We start from the raw sequence: 21049 nt of genomic DNA, 5'->3' as shown, positions 1-21049 counted from the left end.
TCCTGGGTACGTGTCCCAGAGAAAGGCTCACTTGTACAGGTGCACGAGGGGACAAGCGTGTGAATATTTATCTGCAGGGGCGAAGGGGAGACAGGACGGGTCATACGTGGGCGATGACACCATGTAGCACCATATGGCAGTCACAACAAGAGACCAGATGAGCACACGGCAACACGGGTGGATGTCTTAAAAGCAGAGTGCTGAGGGGAACATGTTAGAAGCGGGATGAAGCACATAACCGACAAAATTTATGTAAATCAGAAGTACAGACACACACACACACACAAAATAGTACATATTTTGCAAGAACACACAGAAGCACAAATATTCACATTACACACGTCGGGATGCTTGCCTGCGGGAGAAGAGGGATGGGAGTGGAGATAGAGACAAGAGAGAATAAGTTTTAAGAATAAATTAAACAGGAGGATTCTTGCGCAGACTCGAATTGGGGACCGAACACGAGAGAGGGGTGATGAAGGCCGAGGGTCCCTCTGTCTCCACTCAAGCTCGTTATCTATTCACTTACAAGTTTATTGGCTCCTCTGGCCGTGGCCTGGGGCCCAGGGAGGAGGGACAGGAGAACAGAGCCCGAGGAACCCAGGCGGTCCACCCGCAGCGACCCAGGGTCGGGTGTAGGGCGGGGCGAAAGCGCTGCACCTGCCGGGGCGGGGCGGCAGGTGGGGCAGCAGGTGGGGCGGCAGGTGGGGCAGCAGGTGGGCGGAGGCATGGCCTGCGGGCTCCAGGGGCGCGGGTCCCTCTTGCTCCGACAGAGGGTAGCTGTCCCAGCCTAGCACACAGATGTCAACACCTTCACCCCGGAGCGGGAAGGCACCGTCCACTTGGTGAGGGCCCTCCGGGCCGGCAGCAGCTCAGGGTTGTGGCCGTGCCACCTCCGTGAGATCTCAGTCCTCACCTCGGGGGACAAGGGAGAGGATGTCAGGGAGGGCCGCGGCGGGGCTGGGGGTATAGGGAGAGACCCTGCAGGAGGAAGGGAGGCCTGGGCTCCTGGGGAGGAGATGGGCCGCAGCCACCACCGAGTATATCTCTGCATGATACTACTTCCTCCCTCCTGTGGGTATTTCTGACCATTCCCTTTAGCTCTGCTCTCTGACTTCTAGGAGGGCCTTTGGGTGGGTCCCGTTAAAAACATTCCCTTGGATGCTTTCTTCAATTTCTGGCCTCCCTGAGCGGCTTAGCCCGGTCCCTGCTCTGGGATTCAGTCTGGCCCTGCCGCTGAACTGAGCTATGGCCACTGGGAACCTGTCCAGAGGCGATGCCCCAAAGGGAGAAAACACAGACCCCTATCTAAGGAGCTGCAGGTGAGGAGCCTAGGATTCCTGAAAGAAAAGCTGGTAGAGGGAGGCAGGGGTGGGGACCGGGGAATCTGAATTGTCACATCTCCGAGGGGCTGTTGGGGTCACAGGTTGCTGAGAGGCTGTGACCACCCGACAGAGCTGAACTAGGGCTGCAGTGAAAGACAGAGGGAGACAGATTTCTATTCAGTGTAAGGGTGAGCTTCCCCACAGGGGCCTAACAACAGAAGAGCTGTTCTGTGAGTAGGAAGCTCCCCATCACCAGAGGTATGTCACCATCTGGTCTCCAGCGTGATTTTCCGGGACAGATCCCCTCCCAGCTCTCAGGGAAGCGTCTTTCCCAGGTCCCACCGGCCTCAGCCGAGGCTGTCCCCCACCCCTGTTGACGTCCGCAGGACCCAAGAGCCACTACAAACAGACACTGCAGTCCTGTGTCCGCAGCCAGACACCCAATAAGGCTGGCGTGGGAGTACAGAGGCAGAGGGGGCGGGAGGCAGTTGGGGACAGAGGTGGCAGGGGAGGAGCGAGCGGGGTCCCCCAGCTGGCGGATGGCGTGTGCACCCAGGCCTCGGGGCAGCTCCGAGCCCACGGCCGGTCCAGGCCGCCAGAGGGAGCCCTGCCGGTGCTCACGGCAGCAGGGCCTGGCTGTCTAGGGCAGGAGCTAAATTCTCCCACAAAGCAAGTGTATCCTAAGGGACGGATGCAAGCTGCCTTCTGGGTGGGACATTTTACTTTTCCTCCCTCTGCCATCTTTCCACATTTCTACAAGTCTGTCGTCACTATGTGTCTAGGCATGAGTGTGCCCTCCTCTGAGGTCCCTCTATCTCTCAGTATCCCTGGCTCTTCCCCATCGTCCTCCCTCCTGCTGCACCTGACTCTATTTTCCTAGTTCCCTTTCTGTCTGCTGCTGACTTTTTCAGTTCCTCTGCCTCTCCCAGAGCTGGCTTATTCCCTCATCCACCCTCCCTTTTGTTCAATTTTAGGAACACAGAATTGGGGGATCCTTTTAGACCATCCCCAGTCCTGAAAGGAGAGTATATTTGGTCCAGGCTAGAGGAGGGATGGATAAAGGACGTTTATAGGAAGCAATCAGGTTCAGCTTGATCTAGAGGCTCAGGACAGACACAGCTTCCCAAAGGATCACAGGAGTCAAGGTTTGGCTCGAGCTGGGATTTACAGGGTCTGGGAAGAAGAGAAGTGGCCTTAGGTCTGGTGGGAGGTAAGACTCAATGGCTAAGGATATCCTGCAGAGTTACCTACCTCTTGGTTGAGGAAGCAATACAGGATGGCAACGATGAAGCCCTGTGGGGCCAAAGAGAAAGGAACACATCAGGATGCTCTCTGACTTCTAGGAGGGCCACAGTCTTGACCTATCTTTTCTTCCACTACCCACTACCAACTACTCATCTACCCCTTACTACCTACAACCTGCCACCACCTTTTTCTCCACCCGCCCCCAGGCTGTGGCCTGGGCAGGTATTGGGGAAAAAGAAGGAGGTGCATTCATCTCTTTCTATGCACCAGGCACACTGTCTCACGTAATCCTCATAGCAAGCCTGCCAAGGCTGTACTGTTGATCTTGTTTCTCTGATTTGCTTTATTTCTGCATCCCTCCCCCAGCATTGAGCACAGATCCTGGTACATAATAGGTGCTCAGTAAACGTTGGATAGATGAATGGCTGGATAGACAGATAACTGGATGATAAATGCATGGGTAAGTAGGTAGGTAGATGGATTGATGGATGGATGATGGGTAGATGGATGGGTAAATGGACAAGTAGGCCGGTTCGGGGGAAGCTGCATGAATAGAGAGATAAGTGGATTAAAAAAGAGGATAACCAGCCCGGTAACCCTTAACCTACAGTGAACTCAACCAAACCTGTGGGCTGCACCTCCTCCCTCTTGCCCAAGGACTTGGTGGGAAGGGTCCCTGTGGGGCCCCTCACCTGGAAAGAGCCCAGGCCCAATTCCAGGGGGAGGCGGATGCCCAGGCCAGCACTGTCGGGCAGAAAGTTGAAGATGACATAGTGAATTCCAAACAGCGGGATGAGAAGAAGCGTTGATTTAGAGAGACGCCTGCAGGAGAAGACAAGCCCTAGGCACCCAAGGCTGGAATTAGTAACTCCCACATGCCCCCTGTTCACTCCCAATTCCCATCTGTTCTCCATACAGACTCTGTGCACCAGGCACCCTGGAGAACTCCATCCCCCCCAGACACGCAGAGTGGTACAATGCAGGGCTTCCTTACTTTGGGGAGCAGGGGTCTTGCTGTTCTCGCTGCCAAATGCTCTTGTCTCAATTTATTCCAGTCGATGTCTATGCATCGAAGTCTAGTTCAAAGACCACCTCCCCCAGGAAGTCTTCCCTAACCATACCTCACCCCCACCTCACCCCCATCTAGAAAAGTTCTCCTTCCACAGGATCCTTCCCATAGAAATGGACCCCAGCACTCATCAGTCCATTTGTCCTGGGAACTGGATATTTGGAGCCTCCATCCCTCCCCCCACACACACATTGTGATCTCCTAGAGGGCAGGGACCAGATCTATCATCTCTCTAGAAGCTTAGGGAGGAGCATGGTCCAAGATAGTGAATAAAACAGAACCACACCGACTCCCAGTCCAGTCATGCTCCCTGCATCCCCGAATGCACACGTGTGTGCACACACATTACCAGTACTGAGGCTCAGTGTGGAGGCTGCCCTGAGCCGGCTCCAGTTTCCTCAGCAGGATGCGGATAATATTGAGAAAAAGCCCAAAGTTCACCTGGAAATAGAGGTGTAGGAAGGTAAAAGGCAAGAGTCAGGAGTAGCCCTGGTAGCCTGGGACGGGGCCTCTTTGGGAATTACAAACCCCAAATCCTTGAGACACAGGGATGTGCAGGCAGATAGATGTACAGGTCATTGCTCTAGAACTTGTGTCCTGGAGACTGGGGGGTCCCACATGGAGCGCAGGGTCCCTCTGCAGCCCCAGGATAAAGAGTGGGGGGCCAGGCCTTGTCATCCTACCTCTAGTGCCTCCCAGGGTCTATCTTCTCTGACACAAAGCAGGTGTCCCTCACTTTTGATAAAACTGGGGAAGATGCACACATTCACCGAGGCCATGTAAACCAGCCCCGTTGCCCCGTTTTCAGCATGGGAGCGGGGGGGCGGTTCAGCCACAGCCCGCCTTCCTCTCCTGCACCGCAGCCCCGCTGCAGTAGGAGATGCTCTACAGCCAGGGCGCCAAATCCATCCCAACCCAGAGCTAGAAGGAGCCTGAGCGATGGTGGAGACCACCTCCTAGTTTCACCGATGCCACACTGAGGTCCGCGGAGAATCTCGCAGAGCCTGGCTGCAGGACCCAGGTACCCTCTCCCCCAGCCTGGAGTCACCTTTCCTGCGGTACAGCCCCCTCGGCAGATCCAAGGAGAATAAAGCAGAGGCGCTGGCCCCGGAGACTGACCCCAACAGAGAGGACGATGGGCCCTTTGATGATCCACCAGTAAGGGGAGCTGTCATCCAGGTCCCAGCACCTAGAGAGAGGACAGGCCAGGACTGAGGGGAGCACCAAAAATGCCCTCCCAGCCTTCTCTCCTCTCTCAGCCAGGTAGGCTCCCTTCCAAAGGGATCAATCCATGCTGGGCTTACCTCTCCCTCCTCTCTCCAACTGGCTGCTTCTTGCTGGCCCCAAAACTTTCCCTGTTCCAGGAAGCCCCTATTTACCCTGTCCTCAGCCCCCACCTCTCTTTGAGCCCAACACCCTGAGAATCTGAGGTCCCCTCCCGCCCCAGGTCATGCGCCTTGCACGCTACCCACAATGGCCTTCCCATCCTGCGCCCAGGCCCTGGGAGTTCCCTGAAAGCAGGACTGGGGTCTCCTGCTCCTCTCCCCAGCGTAGAGAACAGCCACGCTGCCTGACCATTCAGCCCACACCCCAGGGGGACCCAGCGCCCTGTGATGAGGTGGCCACCCAGACTCACGCAACATCCTCAAAGGCCACCTTGCAGCACACCCACATGCCAGTGAAGAGCAGGGGAAGCCCTGTGGGGGTACAGAGGAGACACGAGTAAGGGGTGTCTCGGCTCAAGGACTTGCCCTCACCTGCCACCTCCACTGCCAGCCTCACAGGGCACCGGGAAGGGGGGACCAGGGAGCTGTAGGACTACAGGTTGTCCCTTGGGTCACCATCAAGTGAGCTGAAGGGACCTTTGGGTGAGCTCCCTGCGAATTCCCCACCCTCCACTAGCCCCTTGCTGCCCTAACCGGCCTTGGAGCTCACCCCAGCCAGCAAGAACCAGCCGCCAGAAGGCTCTCCTTGTGCTGGGCGACTTGGAGGCCAAGAGGCAGGTCAGGTACACAGCTTCCACCAACAGCCAGCTGAAGTTGGTCATGGTGGCGAAATGGGAGGTGGCCACAGAGACTTTGCAGAGAACCTGTGGGCCGGGGGGTCTGGGTTCCTCAGGGCTGGACACCCCCTGGAGCCCCTCCCCCACGCAGGCCCCTCCACCTCCACCTTGGGCTGCCCCAGAGGGGATGTGGTAGGATAATGTGGAGGCTGAGAGCGCAGATTTGGGACCTGGGTTCACGTTTACCAATGCATTCGCTGGGTAACCTCCCCCTGCCTCAGCTTTTCATCTGTAAAGGGAAATACTTCCGCTGCCTATCCCGTGGCCTTGTCCTGAGGACCAGATGGAAACTCTGCGTGGGGATTGCTATTTTTCACTTTCCTTCGGTCCCTCCTGACCCCACGTCCATCCCCAGAGCTGTGGGTGTGGAGCACCGTCCATCGCTGCAAACACACGAGAAAACACTCGCTCATTCACCGCAGGACTCGCTCATCCGTCAGGGGTGACCCAGGTGGCCCGAGCTTGGCCCCAGGCCCACTCCCGTACAAATGGGACTAAAACGCAACTATATGGAAGAACTAAAAGGTGGGAATACATGCAAAGCATTTAGCGCAACGCCTCCACAGAGGTGCTCAGTACACCTACCATTACTATTTCTTTCATTCGTTCACTAAGGTCACTGTTGGTTTGTCTGTCTGTGTGTCTGGCTACTGCTAGCCCAGCTTTGCCTCCACGCTGGCCCCCACTGCCTGTTACGTTCATTCCCTCTGCTTCTCCCGCCTCGGCTCCCTGCCCCCGTGTGACTTCCCCGGTTCTTGGACATGCTTCACGTTTTCCTGTGAGACCCTGTTCACCCGGTCCCTCCATCTAACGTGCCCTCTCTCCCCTTCGCCCCCCTCCCAGCCCCAAGCTGTCTCCTCCCTGAAGCCCAGCTCTCAACACCTATCCTCCACTCAGTGGTCCCATTAGCGGTGCATTCTGTCCCCTAGGCCCTGTGGATGCTTCTGGGGGGAGGGACCCAGGGGCACCTTGCCCGGCACACACCCGCACCCGGCCACAGAGAGGCAGGGGTGTTCGGGGGGAGGTACAAAATGCAAAGGCCGCTGGGGTGAGGCATGGGCTAGGTTGGAGTATGCAATAAGGAATGGAAGGGGGGGGGATGCGGAATATGGGAAAGGATATGGATCGGCTCCAGGGTCTAAGAAATGCCATGGGGATTTAGGATCTGATTCTGGGGAGGGGTGGGAAGGGAAGGGAAGGGAAGGGAAGGGAAGGGAAGGGAAGGGAAAGGAGAGGGTGTTTCCTATTCTGTAATTGGCAATCACAGAGCCTTAGGGTATCAGCCCACAGTCGGGGGGCTCCTCTAGGTCCCTAACGCTGCCTTCCTTCCCCCCACCCACCCCGGGACCCTCCAGCCGCAGCTGTTACAGTGGAGAAGCTGCAGTGGTCTGTGTTCTCCCCGTGGAAGAGGGCGGCGTCCTTCAGGAACACAGCTCCCGCCTTGAGGATGAAGGTCACAAACAGCTGGGTGTGGATGTAGTTCCGGGGACAGTGGAGCCTCCTGGAAGAGCAGGGAGGCATGAGGGGGAGCACAGGAGGAGCACAACTGAACTGACTCGAGTCAGACCAGGCTGGACTTGGAGCTTCAGGGTTAGCCATGCAGGACAGCCGACCAACCACCGCCCCGAGGCTCAGCAGAGGTGAGAGGACTGAGGGGACCGGTCCTTGCCTTTGGGGAGCTCAGAGTCTGGGGGACAGAGGCATAGGTGGCAGGGTACTGGGCAGGGGAGCCCCCTGGGTGCTCAGAGAGATGAGGCACATCCCCAGGAGACAGAGAATGGCATTAGCCATGTTGGGGGGCTCAGACTCTAAAGTTGGGGGGTACTCAAGGGAGGCAATGGTCAAAGGGTTGGAGCAGTCAAGAAAGGCTCCATGTGGGAGGCCAAAAGGATTCTGAAAGCAGGTGGGAGCTGGGCTTTGAATTTTGACAGATGGAAACACATCAAGAACACAGGAAGTGGGCATTCCAAGCAAACAGAGGAAGTTCCACGTGAGCAGAGGTGTCGAGACTGCGGTGAGTCCTGGAGTGCGAGGGCTGGAAGGGAACACACCGGGGAACGGAAGGGAAAGCCAGGAAGGGCCGCAGGGCCTAGATCCAGCAACCTCCTGAGTGTCCAGGCAAGGACTCAGGCTTGGCCCCGAGGACCACAGGGAGGCAGCGAAGGTTCTGGAGCAAGTCAAGAGGACAGCAAACCTGAGAGCAACCAGGATGGCAATGGCCACGAAGAGGGCCACGATGGAGATGCTATGGCCCAGGGTGTAGATGATCTTCACGGTGGAGAAGTAGGATTTCTGGGAGAGTAGAGATGGAGAAAGTCTCAGCAGCTGCACTTTCTGGGAAGGAGGGGCTTGAGGACCATGCAGGTGAAGGCTCTCAGTTCTAGAACCCCCCATCTGGGGGCAGGGTGCCCGTGGCAAGCTCCCTCATAACAGAGGCACTTCTTTACAGCCTGTCTTGCACCTGACCTGCTGGTGGGCAGTGAGGGGGGGGCAGCAGGGAGTGACATGTTGACTCTGTTAGGTGGGGTGGGACCGAGACAGGCGGCAGAGAAGCTATAGCTTCACTCACTCATTGGTAGATTTTGTCATTCATCGAGGAACGACAAAAGCTCGAGAGGAAATGGGACTGGTTTATTGACATCCTACTTCCTCACCATCTTGGGCACATACGTTCCCCCCAACCCCAAAGAAAGGGGGCAGCCAGGGACAGCCACGGGGAGAAGGTCTTTCTATGACCAAGTGTTTGGATCCATAAGTCCAGCCTGGACACTACCCTCTCCCCACCCTGAGATGGAGGTGGAGGGTGCAGGCCAAGGGAGGGGACCAGGGACCCCTGGGGGATGCAAGCAACCAGCACCCGTGTCTGTCTTTTCATTTGAAAAATGGTCAGACTCATGCCTTCCCCTGCTGGGCTGAGGGGAAAGAGGTATGGGGTTGGGGGTAAGGAAGTACCTCGCAAAGGCCCTGCTCAGTTTGGATGTGTGGAGCATGCACACCACCCCATGGACCTGGACCAGAGGAGGGGGGCAGCTTGCCCAGGACCACTAGGTGCCTTAGTTTCCCCAGAACCATTCAAAGCTCCTGCCCCGGAGGCCTGGGCACAGAGAGGGCAGCCAAGGAGAGGGCAGCCAGCACATCTCCCACCCTGTCCTCCGCCTCCCCTCTCTCCCAGCACCGTGGCCACGTGTCACCCTTGAGCAATTAGCCAAAGACCAGAGCCATCTCTCTTGCAGACGCTGCCATCTTCTGAAACCACTGTAATAAATATTCCCATCCGCTGGCTACGGCGGAAATGGCGGCCCCTCCAGTTGTGCAGTCCACCATCCCTACAACCACCCACGGCGACCCTTCCTCCAAGATGCCAGGAGCCTCTTACCTCCTCAGTCAGCAGCTCTAGCGGCACAGGGCAGGCCACAGGGTAAGGTGGGAAGGGCTCAGACCAGCCCGTGATGGTGCAGTCCCGCTTCACGGCCCCTGCGAGGCATGCAGAGGTGGGAACAGAGAGCGGGTTGTAACTCGTTCTCTGTCTCCAGGACAGAAGGGGAGTTGTGGATCATCCGGTGACCCTGGCTGGGTCTGCAGACAGCTCTTCTCAATGGCAGAGAAAGGGTGGCCTTTCCCCAAGGGGCCTGGGTTCCAGGTCCAGCCTTTCCACACTCTCCCCACTAGGCAGTGGTAGCATCTGAGTAGTCAGACAGGCTCTGCTCCCCCCCACCCCCAGGCCAGCCCTCCTGCCGACATCCACAGAACATTTGCTTGGGGTCTGGCCCTGGGCCCAGCACCTCTATGCTCTGCTCACCAATCCTCCCCACTGGGAGGTTAATGTTCTTGGTTTCCCCAGGTCACAGGTCAGGAAGCTGAGGGTCAGGAGGTTGGCTCACTTGCCCAAGGTCACACAGGAAGATGGGAAGTTGGTGTTCACATCCAGATCTACTGCCCCCAAAGCCAGGGACGTGCCTACCATATGCTGACACCACCAGGTGAAACCACCTCATCTCCCCACTCGCCACCACACCCGGAACCCTCACCTGGCTCTGAGCTGAAGTGAGAGAAGAAATCTGGACAAGAGAGAGTGACCCACTCGCCAGAGCCCACCATTGGCCAGCACAGCAGCCCATCCCACGTCCTCGGGCAGCCTAGATAGAGAGATGGGAGCAGAGCAGACTCAGGGGACAGGCCAGGCAGCATTCAGAGTGATGAGGCTGGAGGAGATAGAAGAGCTGAGAAGCCACCCCCTCCCTCCCAAGCGCCATACCCAGCGTGGTGTTGGGCATCCCTTCCACTGCTTGCAGACATGACCTCTCATCCTCTCTCAACTGGGTGATGAAGTCACACTCTGGGTGCACATGACCCCATACCTGCAGGAAGAAGGCAATGGGATGAGCCAAGCCAATCGGATGCTCCTTCTGGGTTCTCTGGTCCAAATGACCTTAGGACAGAGACAAAGCCTGATTCACTTCCCCAGGCCTGCTCATAAGCACAGGGTCTGGCTCCCCGCACTTTCGAGTGCTCTTGGAGGAGATGGAACAGAAGAAGGAAGGCAGGGAGGGAGGAAGTGGGGGGAGGAGGAAGAGAGGAGGGAGGAAGGAAAGGAAGATGGAAGTCTGGACAGATGCTTCCCAGTTTCATCTCATGGGAGCAAGTTCTGAGATGCATTGAACACAAGGCTTCCGAAGACCTCCTGGAGGGGACTGAGTCAACAACTCTCTGTGCAGGGCCTTTCCTCGTCTCTTCCCCCTCTCCTCCCCCCTGCTCCCTGGATGCAATTCTGCACAAAGTACCTTGGTAGGCAGAACAATGCCTTCATTCACGCAACAAGGTCTGCCTCCTAATCCCCGAAAACCGAATATACGCTACCTGGCCCGGCCAAAGAAATTCTGCAGCTGGGATTAAATTAATGATCTTTGGATGGGGAGATTATCCGGGATTATCTGGACAGACATGAGGTTCTTATAAGAGGGAGAATGTCAGAGTCAGATAAGGAGATGTGAAGGAAGCAGAGGGGAGGAGGTGGGGGAGAGGGAGGGGACGTGAAAGAGAGCAGCCATGGTTATGTGGGGTGCACACAGATGAGAGGAAAGAGACTCCCCACATAACAACAGCAACAACAAAAAATTTTAAAAGGCAGGGGAGGGGGCAAAACCTTCCAGGTATGGAATGAATAGGGCACAGCACAGGGAATGAAGTCAACGATCTTGTAATAGTGCCGCACGGTGCCAGATGGCAGCTACGCTTGTGGTGAGCACAGCATAACATAGAAACTTGTCGAATCCCTGTGTGGTGCACCTGAAACTAACGTAACAAGGTGTGTCCAGGCTACTTCAATTACCAAAAGAAAAAAAGAAGAAGAAGAAGAAGAAGAAGAAGAAGAAGAAGAAGAAGCAGCAGCAGCAGCAACCTGTTTTGCACCCTATGCCCAGCCCTGACAAATCAGACCCCACTCAATGCACAACAGCCCCGGCGAACAGATATCATCTCCTTCTTAACAAAAGATACAAGTGAGGCTCAGGAAGGGTGGGGAACTTGCCTAGGCCACACAGCTAGTTTCAGGGTGCCAGGATTCCAGCCCAAAGGCTGTGCACCTGGGGGCGGGTGCTTGGGAGGTGCGGTGGCCCCTGCACACTCGTGCGTGAGCACACACACACTCTCACGCTCACACACAAGCCAGCAGGGGAAGAGGAGACCTCAGTCCATGAGTGCTGAGCTTCCCACCCAGTACCTTGTATGTCCTGTCCTGGTCCCTGTGTCACTTGCAGTAACTCCTAGAAAACACGCTGGGAAATCACAGCACAATCAGGGAGGGCCCCTGTCCAGCACCCCACTCCCACCACCCTACTCTCCAGTACATAAGTTTGCCAAAAGCTTCTCCAGCCCGAGGTGTATCAAGAGAGGAACAGTCTCCCAAATATGGGAGGGGAGCAGCCGTTCTCCATCTACTGCGCAGGACCCTGGTCCCTGGCCACACCCTTTAGGAGGGAGCAACCCAACGGGAGTGTGGCTCCGGGACACTGGGGATAGGGAGGGGTCTGGAGATTCTGTGGAAGAATCAGGGACATGAGATGGGAAGGCCTTAACTGCCCACCCTGATTCAGAGTCATATCTCGGGCATACAGGGTCTCTGTGGCCCCTGGAAGGCCCAGGCAGGCCCTGGAGGGAAGCAACAAGGAGGCTAACTCAGCTCAGCCAGGTTTTCCTAGTCAGAGCTACCTAGAGACAAGCAGCTGCAAGGGAAGGGGAGAGGAGGGAAGGGAAGGGGAGGGGAGGGAAGGGAAGGGGGCAAAAGGAAAGGGAGGGGAGGAGGGAGAGGGGAGGAGGGAAGTGAAGAAGAGAGATGGGGAGGAGGGGAGGGGATGGAAGGGGAGGGGAGGGGGAGAGGAGTTCTCTGAGCCATGGCTAGTAGCCTGCTTAGTAGAAACTCCTGTGCTGAGGAAGAGCAGTGGGGACCCACCAGGCTCCAGCTAGACCCCCCCTTATGGCCTTGTGGCTCCCAGATCCGGAGCCCAGCAGGAGAGGCAGGAGGGTCTGTGTTGGCTACTCACAACTGGCAGTGGGCTCAGCAAGCAGAAGATGCAGGCACCCCACACCCTGCTGTCCATGGTGGGGCTCAAAGTGGCTCCCCCAGTCAGCGTCCTTGTCCTCAGGGTGAGCCTCGGCCCTCTTCCCTCCCTGTGGTCCCCTGTGGTTGCTGCTGCTGCCGCCACCCCTACTCTGATGGCTATTTGCATAGGCAGGAGCTGGCAAAGGGGACAGAACCAGCTAAATATTCACAGGATTGCAGGACATCATGCCCAACTCAGCCCCAGCCCCAAAGTGGGCCTCTATGTCCCCAACAGGGAGGGGCTGAGCACCCCACCCCCTTCCACTCCATCTGTAAGTCTGCTGTGTCCCTGTCCTGAGCTGACTGCAAGGGCCAAGAGAGGTGATAGCCATAGGACACCCCTTGCCCTGGCAGGCCAACATTCTTTACCATCTCCCTCTCGGAGCCCAGCCTTCTGCTGGCCCACAGTAGAGAGAGCCCCCCTCCCCAAATGAAGGAGATTCAGAGAAGAGGAAGAAGACGACCTGGGCCCACCGTCAGGAGCTCCCAGTTTGGTTAGTCACCCAAGCCTCATCCACAGGGCTGCAGGTGGGCCTAAGGCTGTGGGGACACAGCAGGGATGGGGGTAGGGTGTCAGTGGGGGTTGCAGGGTAGGGATGAGGTTAGAAAAAGAAGTGAGATCATGATGCCCCTGCATGGGCTGGCCAAGAAGCGTCATATCAGTAGGACCTTGCTTCTTTCCCTGCAAGGACTCCAGCCTGGAAGGCAAGGTGGAATGTGCAGATGTCAAGGCTCTGGACTTCACACGGGGGCTTATCAGAGTCTCCAGAAGTCTTCACAGCAACAGAGGGAAATGAGCCAAAATGGGAGGTTTGCAAGGGGATTCATGGAGCTAGACCACCCTGAATGAAGCAAGACAACTGTTATCAGCAGCAAAAACTAGAGGTCTTAACATAGCTGCTCAAATGATTTTGGACATTTGTTGCCTGGGCATTTTCATTATAGTTTTAGACTTTAAAATATGGAATCCCAATTGGCCAAGCTAAAGACAGCGTTCTAAGCTACCCTGGCTCTCGCACAGCACTTGGGGATTCGGAAGCACCTTGTATCTTCCAGAGCCCTGGATGTCACTGTCCCTGGTGGGGCCTGACGTTTGTGTGCAGATCTGCATTCCCAGAGTTTGCTGGGCTGGATGCTGGTGACAACAGGCATGTTTACAGCCTGGCACAAATCATGAATGATGAAGGCTCCTCACCCCTACCTCGTGTAGAGTGAGGAATCATTTTACATCAGCAGGGCTTTATTTTTCCGTTTGTATTCATCGCTGACAAAGTGCTGAAGGAAAACATTTTGAAAAGAAAACACGAACCACCCCAAGCCCCAGACCCCCCTTGCCCTTGCCCAAAGGTTCTCCTGTGCTTCGCCGTAAAAGCAGTGTGGACGGGCATGCTCGCACAGTTCACCTCATCTTCAGAATGAAGCAGAGCTCCTGGAGGGACAGGCCAAGTGAGGACTCACAGGTGGGACAGCAGAACACTGAGAAGGTGTGATCTAAAGGGAAAGCTAGAACCTTCCATCCATCAGCTACAAATAAGCAACAGCTCAAGGATGCATATTACAGTTAATCACTGTTGGTAATCAGTATCAATGTCATTAGCATTAATGAAGGTTAATAATCAATATTCACACTTAATAATAATTATTATCTAAATTAGTGGCTCTTAACAGGGAGCAATTTCATCCCCCAGGGAATATTTGGCGATGCCTAGAGACAGTTTTCAGTATCACAGCCAGGGGTCAAGGGGGGCAAGGAGCGGTGGTGACAAGGTGCTACTGGTAGAAAATGGATTGAAACCAGAGAAGCTGTTGAACGTCCTACGATGCACAGGACGGCCCCCACAGCCAGTAAAGAATTACCCAGTTTAAAAGGTCGATGGAACTAAGGTTGAGAAACCTGGATCCTAGGGTCTTCCAGGCCCATTGTCCTTCTGAATAGACCAGAGTCACTGAACACCCATCTCTGAGTACCTCTGTATCTACTCAAGTTCAAATTCTGCCTCCAGGTCTTGCCAGCTGTGTGAGACCAGCTCCCTGCTCAGCGGGGAGTCTGCTTGTCCCTCCCTCTCTGCCCCATCTCTCACCTCATGCTCTCTTTCTTTCTCAAATAAATAAAATCTTTAAAAGAGAGAGAGAGAGAGATCATATCAAATTGCTTTTCAAACTGGGTGTACCAATGTTCACTCCCATCTGCAAAGTAGAAAAGTACCACTTTCCCACATTATTTTCCAAATCTCATATTATTAGCCATGAAAATTTTAGGCAATGTGATCGATGAAAAAGGATTAGCTCATTATTATTTTCATTTTCTTTAGTATTAGTGATATTGAGCATCCCCTCATCGGTGCAGTGGCCCTACATTTTATTGGTGTGGGGCTTGATCCCAGGACCCGGGGACCATGACTGAGCTAAAGGCAGAAGTTTCACTGACTGAGCCACCCAAGCAGCCCTGACGTGATCTTTTAAATCTCTACATGAACATACTCAAAAACCAGAAGCTCCATTTCTGAATATTTGCCCCAGAGAAAAGTATTATATAGTAAAAAAACAGAAAACACAAAAGCCCAATGCTAATGAAATAGCTAAATTAAATGTGGTATGTTCATACAGTGGAATACTATCGAATGTACCATTAGATACTATTAAAATACTATTAAAAGGATGAACTAAATCTGTTTGTATTAACATGAAAATATTTTTTTAATGTATGTGAGGAATTTCTGCTCCAGCCAACACAGAGTAGCAGGGACTGACTTATATTCCTCCCACCGTAATGACAGGAAATCTGAACAAAATATACAAAATTTTAGGTTTTAATAGATGAAGAAAGAAAAGCACACACGATCATTGCAATTGATGCAGAAAAAGCATGCGACAAATGTGAACACTCTTTTAAGACAGAAACACTTAATATACTAAGAGTAGAAGGGAGCTTCCCTAACATGATAAAGGCCATAAATGAAAAACCCACAATGCATATCATGCTCAATGATGAAGACTGAGCTTTTTCCCTAAGATGAGGAACAAGACAGATGTCTGCTTTTGCCACTTCTATTCAATGTAGTACTTACTAGAAGGTCTAGCCAGAATGCTGAGGTAAGAAAAGAAATAAAAGACACCCAAATCAGAAAGGAAAAAATAAAATTATCTCTGTTTGCAGATGACATGATCTTATTTGCAGAAAACCCTAAAGAATACACACACACACACATGCACAATTAACATTAATAAACAATTCAACAAAATTGATATGCAAAAATCTGTTGTTTTTTAATACACTAAAAATTAAACAATCAAAAAAAATTAAACAATCTGAAAAGAAAATTAAGAAAACCTTTCCACCCATTTGCAATAGCATCAAAAAGAATAAAATGCTTTGGAATAAATTTAACCAAGGAGGTAACTTTTACAAAAAAAACAAGATAACAAAACAAAACATACAAAACATTACAAAAGAAATTAAATATCTAAAGAAAGGAAAATATGGCTTGGTTCATGGATTAGAAGACTTAATTTGTTAAGATGACAAAACTACCCAGAGTAATACGTAGGTTCAATGAAATCCGTATATAAATCCCAATGGCATTTTTTTCAGAAATAGAAAAATCTATATTAAAATTCATATGGAATTTCAGGGGACCCTGAAAATTCAAAACAATATTAGAGGGGAAATATCAGAGACCTCACATTCCCTAATTTCAAAACTTACTGCAAAGCTACAGGAATCAAAACAATGTGGTGCTGGCATAAATATACATATAGACCAATGGAATTGGAGAGAATAACCCCTCACATATATATGCTCTATTGATTTTGGGAGTGCTGCCAAGACCATTCAATGGGGAAAGGACAGTCTTTTCTACAAACACTACTGGGAAAACTAGATATCCACATGCAAAACACGAAGTTGGACCCTTACACCATATGCAAAAATTAACTCAAATAGATAAAGACCTAAATTCAAGAGCTAAAACTATAAAACTCTTAGTGGAAGACAGAAGAGAAAATTTTCATTACCTTCGATTTCACAATGACTTCTTGAATATGACACTAAAAACACAGGAAACAAAAGAAAAGTAGAAAAAATTGGATGTTACAGAAATCAAAAAACTTTGTCCAGCAAAGGGTACCACAAAAAAAAAAAAAAGAAAAAAAGAACTCACAGAATGGGAGAAAATATCTGCAAGTCATATACCAATGAAGAATCAATATTCAAAAAATATGTAAGCTCTTACAACTCAACAGCAAGAAAACAAAAACAAAAAACAAACAAAAAAAACGATTCAAAAATGAGCAAGAGACTTGAATAAGCTTTCTTCGAAGATGATAGACACATTGAAAAAAAGCTCAGCATCATTAATCATTCAGGAAATACAAGTCAAAACCACAATGAGATACAACCTCACACCCACTAGATTGCTATTATTTTAAATAATGGAAAATAATACATGTTGTTAAGGATATGGAGAGATCAGCCTTCCAGCCCTGCTGGTGGAAATGGAAAATGGTCCAGCTGCTGTGGGAGACAGTTTGGCAGTTTCTCAAGAGGTTGAACAATTCTACTCCTAGGCACATATCCTGAAAGCAGAGACTCCAACAATACTTGTAGACCAAGGCTCATAGGAGTATTATTCACCATAGACAAAAGGTGGAAACAACCCAGGTGTCCATCAACAGATGAACGGATAAACACAATGTGGTTCATACCTTAAACAGACTATTAGCCATACAAAGGAATGAAGAAGTCGTGACATATGCTCCATCATGGATGATCCTTAAACATATTCTGCTAAGTGAAAGAAGTCAGACACAAAAAGACAAAGACTGCGTAATTTCACTTAGATGAGAGATCTAGAGTAGTTAAATTCATAGACACAGAAAATAGAATAGAGGTTATCAGGGTTTGGGGTAATGGGGAAATGAGGAGTTGCTACTTCATGGGTACAGAGTTTCTATTTGGGATGATTCAGAATTCTGGAAATAAATAGTAATGATGCTTGCACAGCATTGTGAATACCTAATACTTCAGTACCTAAGCCACTGAATTGGGCATCTAAAATGGCTAAAATTGTAAGTTTTACGTTGTGTGTATTTTACCACAATTTTTGGAGTGAAAAAAAATAATTGGTTAAAACAAAAGTAATAGTGAAACTTTGTGGGGTCTATGGCACATATAGAAGTAAAAAGCATGAAAACAACAGCAAAAATGAAAGTAGAAGAAAGCAGAAGTGTATGTTTATACAGTTTCTATGCTATGCGAAGCAGTGTAATATAGTTTAAGGGTAAACAGTCATAAGTTAAAGATATACATTGTAAATGCTTGAGCTCCCACACCAAACAATAAAACAAGGAGATAGTTAATCAGCCAATACCAGAGATAAAATCAATCATATAAAAACTAGTCAATCAAAAAAAGAAGAAGAAAAGGAAAGGAAGAAAAATGAAACAAAGAGCAGATAAGACAGAGCATAGGAGAACTGTAGAGGTAAATCCAACAATATGAATAAATAAATTAAATATCAATGGACTAATCACCCCAATTAAAGAGATCATCAAATTGAAAGAAAAATGAAGACCCAGCTATATACCTGCAAGAAACTATTTATTTTATTTTAAGTAGGCTCCACATCCAGCATGGAGCCCAGTATGGGACCTGAACTCACAACCATGAAGCGGAGATCAAGAGTTGAACGCGCAACCAACTGAGCCACCCTGGTGCCCCAAGAAACTAATTTTATTTTTTTTATTTTTTTAATAAATTTATTTTTTATTGGTGTTCAATTTACCAACATACAGAATAACACCCAGTGCTCATTTTAAAGATAAAGCCCTGATCGGTTGAAAGATAAACAAAGGAAACCACAAACCACACATGTATTAGGATAGTTAAAATTTAAAAGACTGACAAGACCAAGTGCAGACAAACATGCAGAACAATTGGAACTTTTGCGTGTTGCCGGGAAGAATGCAAAATAGTACAACCATTCAAAAAAAAAAAATAGTACAACCACTTTGAAAAACAGCTTAGCAGTTTCTTTTAAAGTTAAGTATGCGCTTAACCATCAACCCTACCCTAGGTATTTATCCAAGTGAACTGAACACTTATGTCCACCTGTACACAAATTGGATAGCACTTTACTCATAATCATCCAAAAATGGAAATGACCCAGATATCCTGCAACAGATAGTGGTAAACAAACTATGGTATATTCACACAGTAGGACATTACTTATCAATAAAATGGGACAGGCTATTGATTCATGCAACATTATGGATGAATCTTAAATTGACATTAATGGGTGAAAGAAAGAAGCCAAATCCAAAAGGTTACACACTCCATTATTCCATTTACATGACATACTAGGAAAGAGAAACTATAGGGCCAGAAAGCAATCTGTAATTCCCAAGGGTTGGGGGTGAGAGAAGGATCTGATACAGAGGGGCAGCATGAGGGAATTTGGGGGGGATCAAGGAACTATAAGGAATTATAATGTGAGATATATGATTCTACGCATGTCAGATCCCATTGAACTGAACATCTCAAGAAGTGAATTTTACTATATGAAAATAGTTTCTTAATCAACCAGGATGGACGTGCCTGGGTAATTTAGTCGGTTAAGCATCCAACTCTTGATCTCATCTCAGGTTTTGATCTCAGGGTCATGAGTTCAAGCCCCTTGTTGGGGCTTGATTTTGGGGGGCTTGCTTGAAAAACATCAACGAGATGTCCTGGGTGTTCAGGATGTCGTGCAGACTATAACAAATGAATCGGACTATATTACACATATATACATAACCACATTCTAGGGAGTGGGAAAAAAAGAGATTGACCTAAATGTTTTGCCTGGATACTGTGGGACTAAAGATAAAAAGAACTGTACACAAATTCTGTACCGTTTTCGGTACATTTGTTTTTCACAAAGGTATGAGTTAATAATCCTGAAAATATGTTGCACGTATAGTAGGGTGGAACAAATAAATAAATATATTATAGGTAATAGGATGTAAATAAAGATACTGTAGTCAATAAAAGCCAGAGAGGTTACAAATAAATAAAGAAAAAAATGCCAGAATAAATACATGGTGCTGAATCGGAGTCACAGGTATTAGAATAAAATCATATTTTCCTTGAAGAGACAGATATATAGAGATAGGAACAAAGGTAGGTACGTAGATAGGTGGATGCATACATACATGTACATATAAACATGCACGGGTGAGTATATGTTTATACATTTTTTAGCTCCATCCAATGAGAGGACCCGGTGTCATCTTGTATTGGATCCTGGAACAGAAAAAGGACATTAATGGAATCTGAATAAAGTCTGCAGATTAGTGATGGCTTTGTATTAATGTTCATTTCTTATTTTCAATAATTGTACCACAGTTACATAAGATGCTAAAATTAGAGGAACTCTCTCTACTACCTTTGCAATTGTCCTGTGTGCCTAAAAGTATTTTTTAAGTATAAAGTTAAAAAGGAACCCAATAAAATTAAGAAAATGAAAATTAAGAAAATTAAGAAAAGAAAATGGCAAGCCACTAAGTGAGAGAAAATATTTCTAGGATATCTATCTTATAAAGAACTCGTACCTAGGGGGGGTTTCAAAGAATTCCGACCACTTCACAGAAAACAACGTGATTTTCAAAGAATGGTTAGGATTTGAATGGTCCTGTGAGTGACAAGCAGGGACATTTAAAGATGCTGGATAACATTAGCCATTACCAAGGTGTATGTGTCACCATGGGCTCCACTACACACCCACTAGACTAACAAGTAAGTAAACTGACAATATGGGTTTGGAGAAGGATATGGAGCAGCTGGGGCTCTCAGACATTGCTGGCAGGGATGTGAAATGGTACAGCCTCTCTAGAAAAGAATTTGGCAGTTGCATATAAAGTTAAACATACACGTATACGACCCAATAATTTTACTTCTAAGTGTTTGTCCAAGAGAAATAAAAACATATGTTCACACAAAGTCTTGAACCCAAACGTTCATAGATTCATAGGGGTGGAATGGGGGGCGTGGTCAAAGGGAATATTTGCATTAACTCCAATATTCTAGTGTTTAAGGACATTTTTTCGGGCCTGACTTATACTATGAAAACTAAACTTAGAAGGTCACAGCAGCTAGTGTTTAGGGGTTTTTTCTGTCACCTAGTGGGTCTGCCGGCCCCACAAAGCAGCTGGGCTCCTTGAGGGGAGGGTGGGGGCGGACCTGTTCTTCTAGGACAGCCCCCCTGGCCCCCAGCACCAGGTCCAGATTCAGAGGTGCAGAGGCTTTTCTGTCGCCCCTGTCTGGTGCCCTCTGGTGGTGATGCTGAGCAATCACTGCCCCTTCCGCGTCTCAGGGTGGCCGGGGACATGCCCACAGCTGAGATGGGGGGCCTTGTAGCTGATGGATGGGCCCCAGGGACCAGCTGTATTTGGATATTTGGCACTGAGCTCCTTTCCGGGGGCGAGGGGCATGCTATAAGCAGAGGGTATCAGAGCTAGGCCAGAGTGAGCCCTATTTCTGCCCGAGTTTTCACCCCCTTTCCCGGTTCCCTCAGGGACAGGGGCAATCAAAAGCACAGAAGCTGGGGCCCTGGGGCCTCAGAATGGATCCCTATAGACAGAAGCCCCATCCTCGGCCCCTTGAGAGGGGGCTTCACCTAACTGGAGCTCTGCAGGGGCTCTGGCCCCTGGAGCCATCAGCTGCTCCCACCAGGGCCTGTGCCCCAGTTCTGCACGGGGCCCATGTCGGAGCT

General features: G+C 50.1%; 1 protein-coding gene across 1 annotated transcript; it reads right to left on the bottom strand.

Annotated features, from left to right (window-relative positions):
* Positions 1-785: 785 nt before the first annotated feature.
* Positions 786-12297, bottom strand: GHRHR (growth hormone releasing hormone receptor). The gene is made up of 13 exons (XM_025464536.2): positions 12241-12297; positions 9957-10059; positions 9730-9837; positions 9078-9175; positions 7896-7993; positions 7070-7202; positions 5575-5728; positions 5276-5336; positions 4759-4828; positions 3989-4080; positions 3263-3392; positions 2577-2618; positions 786-916 (listed from the first exon to the last, which is right to left on the bottom strand). The coding sequence occupies exons 1-13, from the start codon at positions 12295-12297 to the stop codon at positions 791-793; spliced, it is 1272 nt and encodes a 423-aa protein (XP_025320321.1). The 3' UTR covers positions 786-790.
* Positions 12298-21049: the final 8752 nt, after the last annotated feature.

This window comes from Canis lupus, chromosome 14 (assembly GCF_003254725.2).
Source record: "Canis lupus dingo isolate Sandy chromosome 14, ASM325472v2, whole genome shotgun sequence".
In the NCBI taxonomy this organism is placed as follows: domain Eukaryota; kingdom Metazoa; phylum Chordata; class Mammalia; order Carnivora; family Canidae; genus Canis; species Canis lupus.
Note: the sequence above shows the minus strand (reverse complement) of the source record. Positions and strands in the feature narration are given on the sequence as shown.

Bases quoted from the DNA above. Each gene is read 5' to 3' on its own strand.
- GHRHR (XM_025464536.2), bottom strand. From the start codon at position 12,297: ATGGACAGCAGGGTGTGGGGTGCCTGCATCTTCTGCTTGCTGAGCCCA. The intron at 3,393-3,988 runs GTAATGTGTGTG...CTTCTCCTGCAG, and splicing joins CACACTGAGCCTCAGTACTG to GCGTCTCTCTAAATCAACGC. The intron at 2,619-3,262 runs GTGAGGGGCCCC...TTGGCCCCACAG, and splicing joins TGGGCCTGGGCTCTTTCCAG to GGCTTCATCGTTGCCATCCT.